Genomic DNA, 13,204 nt, shown 5'->3' on the forward strand with positions numbered 1-13,204 from the left:
CATTTGTATGGTATCTAGTTCCTAGGGAGATGGACAGAGTAAAATAAAAAGTAATAATTAATTATTATTGTTGTTGTTTATGTTGTTGTTGCTTGCCTATAACATCTGCAAATTTTTGTAATTGGTAACTTTCCATTGTTTAATCTGTAAAGATTCTTGATCCTTTCCCTTTAAACAACGGAAAGCAAGAGCACGAGAGATGGTGACTGTCAAGCAACATGTCTATTTTAGGCAATGAATCGGCTACTCACACACAAAAATACACTATACTGTACCTCGTTTTCCTTTACACTGCCCAAGAACAAGCAAGCCACTGTCAAAGAGTTTTGACATGGCACTTTACCAAGATGTGTAGAAAAATGTCCCTCAAGTAATACTGGCCACTGGCCATGGCAATTTTCTATTAACAAGATTTTTGAAGTACTCTCTTAAATAATAATAATTAAAAAATAATTAAATAATTGTTAATAAGTGTTTGTCTAAGGATGCTTGAGCTGATGCGTTGGTGGCATAAAACAAAAAAAAATGCCTCAGAAATGAGTGCCAAAGCATTACTACAATCTGACTTGGACCTTAGACCTAAACCTTTACACAGCACCCTGTCTGCTTCTAATCAAAACCAACTGGAGAGCACTTTTCCCAGCTAGCACACACTGATACACACACACACACACACAAAACACACACACAGAGCCGTGGAAAGAGAGCGAGTGTGTGTGTGTGAATGTCAGTGAGAGGAAAAGGATGTGGCATGCCGGTTTAATAGGAAGAATTATCCATTATGAAACAGTAGGAAAAGAGAAAGCAAAAAGAAAACCAGAAGGAAAAAGAGAGTGGGTATGAAACAAGAAAAGTATTCAACTGTCAGCTTCAAGAATTATTGCACGTTAAAAATTGTATGAAGAGCCTTGTTTCTAAACAGAGACTTAAGAGATGAAGAAAGAGAGAGTGAAAAAGAAAAAATGACAAGACATTTTAAAAAATAATTATAATCCCTCTCGGCATGAGCGCTCTGCGTCATTGAAATACCTCAATTGCCATCAACATGACAACAGGCGACACGCTCTCCACGTTTCAAGCTCCACGCTTCTTTCTATTTCCTTCTCCTCCTCCTTGTTTCTACTAAGAGGAAAAAGCTCCAGCAGGAACCAACCAAGATCAGTGATTGCCCCAGACGTTTGCCCTGGAGAGATTTGTAGAACACAACGGCTTCCTCCTCTATAACTCTGGAGTTCTTGCATCAGCTTGGTCCAACTGCTTCAGTGCAGAAAAAGCAAATTAGTTGCAGAACCAATTAGGAATGGTAAATCTGCTGAAGTGCTGCTGTTCTGACAGTTGAACACTTGATCTATCAACAGAATCATGCTGAAGTGCCAAGATGGTTCAAGCATGGATTCATGCTTATTTCTCACTTTTGAGAATTATTTAGTACTCAGCATTCTTAGATCTTCTTGTCTCTCCACATTTCCCTTCTTTTGGACGCCAGAATTGTATTTACTGGACTTTGATTGCATGTGACCAAAAGCAAAGTTTTTGATCCCTGGTGACACATGACCTCAGTGTCCTGGCTGACTGGAGAACAGAGCCAGCTGTGTCAGAGGGTGAGCTCACCGCACAGCAGGGAGAGTAGGTAACTGGCCGCTCCATCGCCACAGATGGTCAGTGCAAACACAAAGTGACAATCAAAAGGCTGAGAGGAGAGGAGATGAAGAGGTAGAAGACAAGAAGAGGAGAACCATTCAGGTACTAATGCTCAGACTTAACATCTTCTTATGCTTTTGATTTTTTGTGCATAACATACTGTCATGTTAGCATTGTGTATACAGATTAAAACATTTAGTTACTCTAATATGCTCTTCATATTCATTTAGCTCATAAACCAACTCAAACATTACCAAACATGCACAAAGTAAGTTCAGGATATCAATGACGTGAGCAAATAATTATATTTTTTCTTCAAGGCAAGATAAGTGTCTTTATCGAAAGCAAATAATCAGTGAAAAGAAACTTTTTGGCAGGAAAGCCTGCCAAAGGAAACTGAGCTCTCTAGTCTCTCTCTCTCTCTGTCCACAGAGGGAGTAACTTCTGGACAGATGTGTGAGGAATGTCCTGGTAAAGGACCTCCACTAAAAGCTAGCCAATAACCTAAAACTTCACTTAGATGTCATGAAGATATATCAGACCTAAGGGACTATAAGAGCTCCTGCCATTTTACCATGCTGTGAGGATTCCCAATGGTCTTTTATTACTGCACTTCTTTCCATTTTGGAACTTTCCTTCTCATTTAATTTTAAAGAGAAGTCAGCCCTTGGTGGCTATTCACTGAAAAATGGCATAAGGAAAAAAGTAGAGAAGTCTTACTGTACTTTTAAGTGGGTGGAGGGTCTGGTGAAATGTTTGGATGACTCAGTGGTTGGCGCAAGGTTAAATGTGATTTGTCTTCTTTTTTTTTTTTTTTTTTCTTTTTTTGGCAGAATTGAGTGTTACAGCTGTGTTTGAAAGCACTGCATTTGAAATCTGCTTTTTTATTATCTGTCTTATTTTCTTGATGTTGCAGGAATTGTAAATAATCTTTCTTAATACCATGTAAATTTTGTTCCCTCAAAAATTAAAATTTTGTCATAATATATTCACCTTCATGTCATTCCAAACCTTTATGACCTTCTGTCTAATGCAGAACACAAAATGAGATGTTTGAGTGGATAAAACGGTTATTAGTTATTTTAACATGTAAATATTTAAATAAATAAAATTAATGATGACTAACCAATTTCTTGGAAGTCCTTTGAGACAAAGTATAAAGTAAATATATTTTTGATTATATTTTTACCATATTTGTAATGTACCATGATTATTCATGATTAATCACAGAACATTGTGTGATTAATTAGTTAAAAATGTTCAGTGTAATCAATTCACAGCCCTAATATGTATTATCTTCAGGAGGCTAGTGGCATCATAAGTTGTCAAATGTGCATCATAGACACTGTGTATAACACTGCCCAGACTCTTTGGACTAAACAAGTTTAAGAGCACTTGAGGCTCAATGTCAGTTTCATTCATTAACCTTTTGAGGTTTATTTTCTCTTCTTGTGACAATGGTGAAGATCATATAATTAAACACAATTGAGTGATATTAAATTAAGACATTCTGTCTCTCTTTCTTCATCTTTCTCTTTCTCTCGCTGCAGAAGGACCTGTGTCTGGTTTTGTGCTTTTCGTGGGCTGTTGTTATAAGACTGTATGGGCTAGCAGAGGGATCTGGCCATGCTTGTTTCAACAGGGAAGAAAAGCTGGGAGGACCAAGTGACCCCAAGCTCAGGACTTCAGTACAGTTATGATGACCTAGACTTGGTCTGCTGCCATGCTGTTAATGGGGACAAAGAGGCATCTTTTGGGCGACATGGTAGGGTCAGGTGTGCCTCACTGCCCGAGTGTGGTCATCACCAGCCTTGGATGCAAACCTGCAACAAGAATGATGTGGGAGAGGGCACAAGACGGATAAAGACAATAGTACAGAATTTTAAGGATGGAAATCCCCATTGCAGTGAAGGCGAAAAGGATAGACTATTGACACCTGAGAGAAAGACTGGAGATGGACTAAATGAGGCAGCAAGGCACAAGATTGGCCAAGACAACAAGCTAGCTTCAGATAGTGTGGCAGATCAAGATGAATTGCAACAGTCCGCTTTGGGAAATTTGCAAACTCACAATGAAGATCATAATAATAAGGAACTCAACAAGGATGAAGTGTCTGCTCCCCCAAAACTGTCACTTTTTGTGCTTCCTAACACAGTGTTGGCTAAAATAGAGGAAACGGGTGATTTATCAAATGTGTTGAAAACTAAGGACACTATCTTTTTAAATAACTCTATAAAAGACTCTTCTGAACTAACTTTCAAAAGTGGAACTTTTGTAGAATTACTTGAAAACAACAAAGCAATGGTGAAAATCACAGAGGGAAGTCAGAAGTTATTATGTGAACACATGAGTGTCACAGGCCCGGTCACAGACATAAATACTCAACCTCCCACCTCTGATTCACAACAGAAAACTGCTGACACACACAATATTGTGCAAGGGCAATGTTGTGAAACTTCTGAACAGAATACTTTAAAAGTTGTCAAAGTTGAATGCTCATACACAGATGAAACAATGGTCCATAACTGTGCAACTGTGGGTTTAACATCAACTCTTCATATAACTGATGCTAATGACATCCCACAGGGTCTACAAAACAGTGGAAACCAAGAGGCTGATGACCTTTTTGAGAGTTATCATCCTGAGATGTTAAAAATTGGAAGCCTTTGTCAACCCACTGGTGAAACTTCTCTAGTGGAATCACATGGAAAATTTGACACCATGGAAAAGTGGCAAAATTGCTTCCCCTCAAAACTTCAAACCATACATGAGGGATCCTCACCTGAGTTGGGAGAGGATGCTTCTGCTCAGATCACAGCAGAAATGCGAGAACGTCCAACATCTACAGAGTTAAGAAACCCTTGTGATGGTGAGAATTTGACAACCCAGTCTGAAATCTCATTTACTGAGGATCACAGCTCAAGAAGAAAGGAACATAGGTCCAAACCTGTAGAACATCTGTCAATCAATGAAACACCTTTAACAAATAATGGAATCAGGGCAGAGCCAGGCTCAACTAGAGGAGGATCTCAACCTGAGGGACTCTACGAGGAACATGAAACAAATCAAACTACAAATACATCCAAAGACCCTGAAATTTTCCCAAAAGCTGAGGGCTCCCTCGTCAAACTTCGTAGAAGGAAGGTAAGATGTTTTTTTTTTGTTTTTTTTTTTTTGTCAGTAAACATCAGTGTGTATTGTTTTGATTGTCCCATAATAGTCAACATCTTTAAAAACTCTTGGGTCCGCAGTTTTACTTATACTCAAAGAAAAGAAAATTAAACAGAGATGAAAAATGTGGTTAATATAAACTGTAAATGAAGAAATCCTTTTTTTCCCCCATGAGAATGTTTCTGTTATTCAGTGTGTCTTGTCTATGAAGGTCATCAGTCACTAAGAGAAATTCTTGGGGAATTTCCAGATAAATTGTCCGTTACAAAGTAATTAAGAATACACATAAATTGAAATGTATAAAAATAGCTGTCTTTCACACATGGCAAGATACAATACACACACACACACACACACACACACACACACACACACACATATATATATATATACACACACACATTATGTTGATGTTAAACACTATATTATCTACAGTATGTTCATGAGTAATTTAATTTGGGGGATTTTTTATAACTTTTTATTATTGAGACCTTAGAGAGGAGATAGTTCTGGGGGTGAGGCAGAAGGGGAATAAGATCAAAAGAAGACAGGCTGGATTTAAAGTTGCCAGGCCTGCATCTCCCACATGAGCACCACAGTTAACAATGTCAGGAGAATATGCACAAACCATGAGGCCACAGCTCCAGTATGTATGTTTGATTATTAGTGCTTGCTAAGGCTAGAATCACTATAAGTATTTCTCACACTGAGAATAAGGGATTTTTCAAAACACCTCACCCTAGTATTAACCTTTGGAACATAACTCATCCCACACTGTGTTTTGGACAGCTATGTGCATGAATGACACTTAAAACTGTGATGCTTGTAAAGGAATAAAGGTATTAAGATGCATTTTAGACACTCCATTTGAAATGGGATGATGCTAAAGACAGGTGTTAACAGGGTCCAGAACATCTGAGGAATTGATCCCATCAACATCTTTTACTTTTTTACACTTTATTATGATCAGTAATACAGTGATGTAGTGATTGATGTATGTCATTGTGAAATCAGAGACCCTCCCCTCGAAATCTGAATACTAGTATGACCAGGTGTAAACGGTGTCATGTCTCGCCTGTCCACTTGTAATCGTATCATCCAAAATGCATCTTAATAACAGTTGTAAACAGGGCCTAATGTATTTTATTTGTTTTTTTAGCCAGGAGGATTATAAAATCTTTGAAAAAGTCTCTTAAGCTGCTTTTTCACTGCATCTGTCAAACGATACACCGGAAGTCAATTATTTCCAATGGAGAGTCGTACAGGGCTGCATGGGGTTCCGACCATTTGTGTATGCAAAATTTTTCGATCCAATTTGAGTTTCGGTGGCATTTAAATATTTTGACTTGTGTGACTAGACCCTGTGAGATAATCTAACTGAATGTAATGTACGTTGTATTCATTCAACTATAAGTGCGAAGTGAGAAATATTCAAGTTTTTTTTCCCTAAAATGTATTCTAAACACTTCGACAGATTGGACGGTTATGAAAGTAGAAGTCTGGTACAGTTTGATAGCAACCCCGAGATAAAAACTCACAAAACCAACAAATTTACTAACTTATTTCAAAGCTTCGTTTTATTTTATTTTTTATAATTTTTTTTCTATGTGTCTCAAGGGACTGGGAGCTCTGACGTCGTAATTCACAATCGTGCATTTTCCCATGCAAAGAATACAGTCCTTTGCAAAGTAAATGGACAGTATGCGAATGTTGGAGAGTGAAAAGGCAGCATTAGACCTACAATGAATGGGGAACCCAGGCCATATTTAGGGACTATAATATCACTGAGACCTGGGGGTTAAAATTTATAAATCTACTTTCTCATTATTGAGCTAATGCTTTCTGCTCATCCAATATAGCACAACTCCTCATGAGACTGAATAGAAAGAGAATGGTAAAAGAACAAATTCCAGCATGTTTATTCTGCAGACGCTTACCTTTCTTTCTACTCCATGTTTTTGCTTGCTTGTATATATAGTTCTTATTAAAGACATTTATAAAGTCCTAAGCTTTTCAAACACCACATCCTAAATTATTATGCCTGCTTTCTGCCACGTCCTTTTGAAAATAATGACATCACAGCGGCTTACATCTCTAACCATGGGCATCCGTGGAATGTCCCACAGTCCAAGAAACTACCGTCACACAAGACCTAAAAGGGCATAAATAGAGTGTAAGAATGTGCGCCCGTTTCTGTGGGCATACTGTTATGTTTGCTGATGTGTGAAGGTGTGTGTACATTTGCACCTGTTGTGGGTGTGCTTATATGTATTTGTACTGTATATTTTCATCTTCATGTGGTTGTGTGTATGTGTTAATGTAGGTGATTGACAGCAGCTCACCTTGCCAACCTCAGTCCCTCAGTCCCTTAGGTAAAGTCTCTCATATCTTTCTCTGTTTATTCATCCTTGCCCTATTCCTCAAGCCCTGGAGGCGTCATCCAAAACACAGTCATTATTTATACAGCAGGATCCATTAGACAGGAACGAGCCCAAGCACAACACGCCATGCTGTGTAATTGTCACTTATTTGTGAGGCTGAAATCCAGGGCTGGTGGCTGGAGTTCTTGTGGGGATTTGTGTTTGTTACGGAGCGCTGGAGTGAATGCAAACCATTTAAGGGCCTGAACAACCCTATTCTACTGCTAATGGAAACATGACCTATTAGTAGTTCAAAGATAGAGTGAACAATGGGAGTCCTTGAGTGTGGGAATACTGTATAAAGGCCCTTTCCCACCTACAGTCCCGGTACAATTCCTTTAGTACATTTCTAGATGAGAGCTCTTAAGAGGAACGGGACACCCGTGGAGACTTTTCCCCTCTTGCATTTGCACTCACCAAAGTAACCCCAGTAGTGACATCATCTAGTATCAACCATTTTTCTTGTGGCGTTGTTTGCACAAGCTATTCAATAGCAACATCAACAACACCGATGAGGACGCACTGATCGGAGCTACACTTTTGTTAGGGCTGTTTTCTATGAACTTTGGCTGCATTGAAAATGTAAGCAGCTGCCTAAACAGTTAATGGTTTAACCAACAGCATATTTAAATGAATGGAACTCTTAAGAAAACTGGTCTCTGAACAATTTAAAACACACTTTTATCCAACCTCTTTATACAGCCTCCAAAGGCAGCATTTTCCAGTTTTCAGATGCAGACTGTGTCTTCAGGTTACAGTTTAAACTGGGCACATTAGCTGTATGTGAAATGTCCCTGAATCCAGTGTGAGAGATGAGACAAGGTGGTGGAGGCACTCTTTAACCACAGAGCACATGCAGAACTCTGTGGACAACATGTTGAAAATGCACTATAAACCTATTTATCAACACAATATTTTACAATAAAGGCTTTTATGACCCAACGTTAATTTTAATTACTGCACTGAAATACTCATTTACTTAAAAAAAGACGTCTTGATGCAAGTTAACCACACAGTAACAGGCACGCAATACTTCCCTCATGTAAAATATATTTCAAGGCAGTTTAGTTTATAATAGAATTTTATTACTCACTCTCATTAAACATCTTATTATTTATATCCTTCTTCCTAGGAAAATTGTATGTAGTAATCCAGAAATCACTTTATTTTCTGAATAGTCACACAGTACAAACAGTACAGATGTGACGAAAACTCAAAGCGTGTCTCCCGATGAAGTCACACATACACACATATGTGAAACAGGTGATCCTCTTTGGATACTTTTTTGGTTTTATTTTATTTCTGTTAAAGGAATTGTAAAATTAGCACAATCCTCTGAGTAGCATGCTAGCAGCTAGTTTGTTTAAAAATGGCAACTGCCGGCTCCTCGAGTTTCTCAATGCTTTGTGTGTCATAGGTTTTTGACCAATCACAGGCTACAGCACCTCCCACAATCCCACAGTTTCTAAGTACCTACCCTGGAGTAGGAGCTAAAAATGTCCTTAAAATGGCTTCGAGGAACTATACTTCCTCAGGTGTGAAAACGACGAAAAGTACTAGTCCCAGGGAAAAGTGCCTAACACTGGCTTTAGTACCTGCAGTGGGAAAGGGCCTTAAGTTTGACATAGAGGTAGAATGAGGACAGAAAGCATTCCAATTGTTCCAACAATCTCCTCTATAAATGAAGAATATTTTGCAGTAAAGATAGAAAAGGCTTGTATTCCCTTCTGAAAAGACCAGCATCGCTAGTTACCAGTATATGTTGTGTTTTGGCTGCTGATCTACAGCATGAGATGCTGGTGTGCTGGTGTTGCTTAACCAGCAAGACTTCCTTGGTCAACCAGCTTTACCAAAAAGACCATGCTGGTCAAAGAGCTTCACCGGCAGGGGCGGCGCCAGAGAATTTTGTTTGCCGGTGCTATGGTGATGCCCAGATCATTGACAGAGGGAGCTGAGCTAATATTCACAAATTAAACTAGGCACAAACACGCAATTTTAATATCTGTTCTCATGCAGTGACTAAAAATTGCTATGCCATTACCTGTCTGTCACTCAGTATAAAAGCCAGTGCAATTCCAGAGGAAGAGGTCTCACATAAATTAAAGAAAGTATTGTATTATTGTTGTCTAGTGGGGTCCAGGGCATGCTTCTCCAGATATATTTTTGTTGTTGTTGTTGTTGTTCTTGTTGTTGTTGCAAAAACTAAAGCGTTCAATTATTGTTACTTTGAGAGAAGCATTTTTACTTATTCTTGAGTACCACTGTGTAGCACAAATGTATGGGCTAAATATTTCTAAAGTACTAAAAAGACAGCATAGCTGAAGTTTCACAAAATTGCCTTTCAAAAGAGTAGCCTGCTTTGGCAGTAGAATTTGAGACTGAATTTGACTGAAGACTGAATTTGATTGAATCAGCCAACAGAAATGCGTTAGCCTACACATTGCATGATTGCTGAAAAATGGTCAGGGAAAATGTTTCTCATTGTTACAAATAGGCTAACATAAATTTATTAGGGATGCTAAGGGGGTGCTATGGACTTTCTTAGGGAGGCTGAAGCACCTGCAAGCCCCTCCTTAGTGTCACCCATGTTCACCAGCAAAGTTTTGCTTTTTGGCTGTATAGCAGAACTGAAGCTCCAGCCAGACCAGCATTAACCAGCTTGGACCAGCATGTTACTTATTGCAGGTCTAAGCTGTTTTTTTTTTTGTTGTTGTTTTTTTTTTTTTCCAGCAGGGTTGATAATGGATAGGGAGAGCAAAAAATGATCACATGGTTGCTCTCTCGAAAAGGGAAAAACACAGTAATGTTGATGAGATACAGTAATGAGACAGATGGTAATTGAGGTAAATCCCTTTTCATGTATGGTGTTACACACACACTTATTGCAAGTGCTGGATTGTGTCAGGTGGGGGGGTTTATCATGAAGTTGAATTATAAATCTGGGCTTCATGGTGGATTTGAGATTCTTGGAACTTTTGAAGTGGCACAAACAGAGTAAATCACTCCCTATATTGAGCAAATGTCTGAGATCACATTCGCTGCCTCTGTCTATCTGTGTTGTCTGTGTAAATTTGTGTGTAGGGCACAAATAAATAAATAAATAATAAAACAGAAATTTGTGCAATCCACAAATTATTTTCCTGCAAAAAATTGCTTCTAGAAAATAAGAAAAATATACGTTTGGTGAGGTTTAGAACTCCCCCCTTAATAAAAATCACTCACTTCACATTTAAAGATGTTTAGAAAAACTTACTGATTAATAATAGAATCATTTGTAGTGTTCCCCACAGAGATATGTTCACAGCCCTTAACAGTATACAGTGCATTCAGAAAGTATTGAGACCCCTTTCTTTTTTTCCCCATTTTGTTATGTTGCAGCCTTATGCTAAAATGCTTTAAATTATTATCATTTTTTTCACATCAGTCTACAGTCCATACCCCATAATGACATCCCATTTCTCTGGATCATCTTTGAGATGTTTCTACACTTTCACTGGAGTCCACCTGTGGAAAATTCTATTGATTGGACATGATATGGAAAGGCACACACCTCTCTATATAAGGTCTCACAGCTGAAAATGCATATCAGGGTTAGCCATGCCATGAGGTCAGAGGAACTGCCTGCAGAGCTCAGAGACAGGATTGTGTCGAGGCACAGATCTGGGGAAGGCTACAAAATTATTATTATTTTTTTTTATTTCATTTTTTATTTTTATTTTTTTTATTTTTTGCTGCATTGAAGGTTCCCAAGAGCACAGTGGCCTCCATAATTCTTAAATGGAAGAAGTTTGGAACAACCAGTTCTCTTCCTAGAGCTGGCCGTTAAGCCAAACTGAGCAATCAGGGGAGAAGGGCTTTGGTAAGAGAGGTGACCAAGAACCCGATGGTCACTCTGGTTGACCAATCTGGGCTTTATGGCAGAGTGACCAGAGGGAAGCCTCTCCTCAGTGCAAGAAAGCAAAAAAGCACCTAAAGGACTCTCAGACTGTGATAAACAAGATTTTCTGGTCTGATGAAATGAAGATTGAACTGTTTGGCCTCAATCCTAAGCATCACGTCTGGAGGAAACCAGGCATCACTCATCACCTGCACAATACCATCCCAATGGTGAAGCATGGTGGTGGTAGCATCATGCTGTGGGGGTGTTTTTCAGCAGCAGGGACTGAGGGACTGGTCAGGGTTGAAGGAAAGCTGAACGCAGCAAAATACAGAGATATCCTTAATGAAAACCGGACGGTTCACCTTCCAACAGGACAATGACCCTAAGCAAACAGCCAAGACAACACAAGCGTGGCTTAGGGGCATCTCTGTGAATGTCCCTGAGTGGCCCAGCCAGAGCCTGGACTTGAACCCAGTCGAGCATCTCTGGAAAGACCTGAAAACGTCTGTCCACTGACGGTCCCCATCCATCCTGACAGAGCTTGAGAGGATCTGCAGAGAAGAATGGCAGAGAATCTCAAAATCCAGGTGTGCAAAGCTTGTCGCATCATACACAAAAAGACTTGAGACTGTACTCTCTCCCAAAGGTGCTTCAACTAAGTACTGTGTTAAGGGTCTGAATACTTACATCAGTGTGATATTTCAGATTGATCTTTCTAATAAATTTGCAAAGTTATCAAAAAACTGTTTTTTTCTTTTTATCATTTTGGGGCAGAGAGTGTAGCTAGATGTGAAAAAATATATATATTTAAAGCATTTTAGCATGAGGCTGAAATGAAGGGGCCTGAATATTTTCTGAATGCACTGTATCTGTAGCATAGGCCGCATGCAAATCTAGCACCTAAACCTCACTGGGGCCTTGTGACTTTGAACCACAACTTTAAAGATTGAGTCAAGATCTGCTTGTTGGTGCCGTGGTGCTAGAACTCCGTGTCAGTGACATGTGCTACAGATTTAATCTCCATTACATGTACAGTATGTGCTTTACATCAAGGTTTTTTCTTTTTTTTTTTTTTTTTTTGGTTCTTAGACTCATGTATGTGTGAATTTGTTTCTAATCAAGAAAAAAAGTGTTGCCCCATTATGCTATGTTTATACGTATTTATGTTCACATAAACAATGGTGTGTGCAATTAAGAGGTTGCATTTTCGCTGTAAAATTAAATTTTTACTCCACTGATGGTTAGAGATTGGGTCAGAGGTTAATGACAACAGTTAATAAAACACCATATAAATTTCTGTTGTCTGTATGACATCAATTAAAACTTGCCTCGCTTTTGGCACCACAATGTGGACATTTCACCTGAAAACTGAAGCTCACATGTGCCAATTCAAGTGTCAACTCTTCCAGCTTCAACCGCTGGGGGCAGTGGTTTAAATTTCGGTAAGTACAGACCAATTTCAGCAGCAGAACTTTCAACCTACTGTTGCTGAAATTACAGTGCCATCAGTCTGAATTTTAACCAGTTTGATGGTCTGTCAAGCAAAAATCATAAGTCTGATTGCTTAGAAAAGTAATAGAAAACATCTCTTCAACAAGCCGCATGATTTGAGGTGCCAAAGCTTAGACAAGCTTTTTGCTCAGCATTCTTTAGGGACCTGATTGTGCAGTATTCTTTAAACCAGACAAGACAAATGAGTGCTTATTAAACACCCTCTGAAGTGAACATAATTTAGATCAACCCAAATAGGCTTAAAATATGGACTCCAATCATGTCAATCGTTGCCAATCAATCATTTTTAAAACACTGGGTGTTCTCTAGGTCAGATGGGCAGCTTTTGTTTACTGCTACAAGAAGATGTAGCATAAATCTAGCTTGTGTGCCTTTCCTTATTAACAAATAATAATAAAAAAATTAAAAAATCCTGCTCCTTTACACATCATTAGTGTGTAGATGTTGCAATATTTTGGTCTTGCATGTAAAACAAGTTGCACCCTTAGAAAAATTTAGAGTTCTGGCAAACTTGCGTCAAATTTGCCGCAAACTTGCCTTTTATAATTTTCACATGCAAATGAGCATCGCGGCAAACACC

At 38.8% G+C, this 13,204-nt stretch overlaps 1 protein-coding gene across 1 annotated transcript in view; it reads left to right on the forward strand.

Annotated features, from left to right (window-relative positions):
• The first annotated feature begins 1,624 nt into the window (after positions 1 to 1,624).
• The window catches only part of LOC127445276 (rho GTPase-activating protein 7-like), a 143,781-nt gene continuing 132,201 nt past the window's right edge, over positions 1,625 to 13,204 (forward strand). The window contains exons 1-2 of the mRNA XM_051705223.1: positions 1,625 to 1,743; positions 3,192 to 4,785. Coding sequence (XP_051561183.1) covers positions 3,268 to 4,785 — 1,518 coding nt within the window. The 5' untranslated portion in view covers positions 1,625 to 1,743; positions 3,192 to 3,267. The remainder of the gene's footprint in view (positions 1,744 to 3,191; positions 4,786 to 13,204) is intronic.

Source organism: Myxocyprinus asiaticus, chromosome 8 (genome assembly GCF_019703515.2).
Source record: "Myxocyprinus asiaticus isolate MX2 ecotype Aquarium Trade chromosome 8, UBuf_Myxa_2, whole genome shotgun sequence".
Classification (NCBI taxonomy): Eukaryota; Metazoa; Chordata; class Actinopteri; order Cypriniformes; family Catostomidae; genus Myxocyprinus; species Myxocyprinus asiaticus.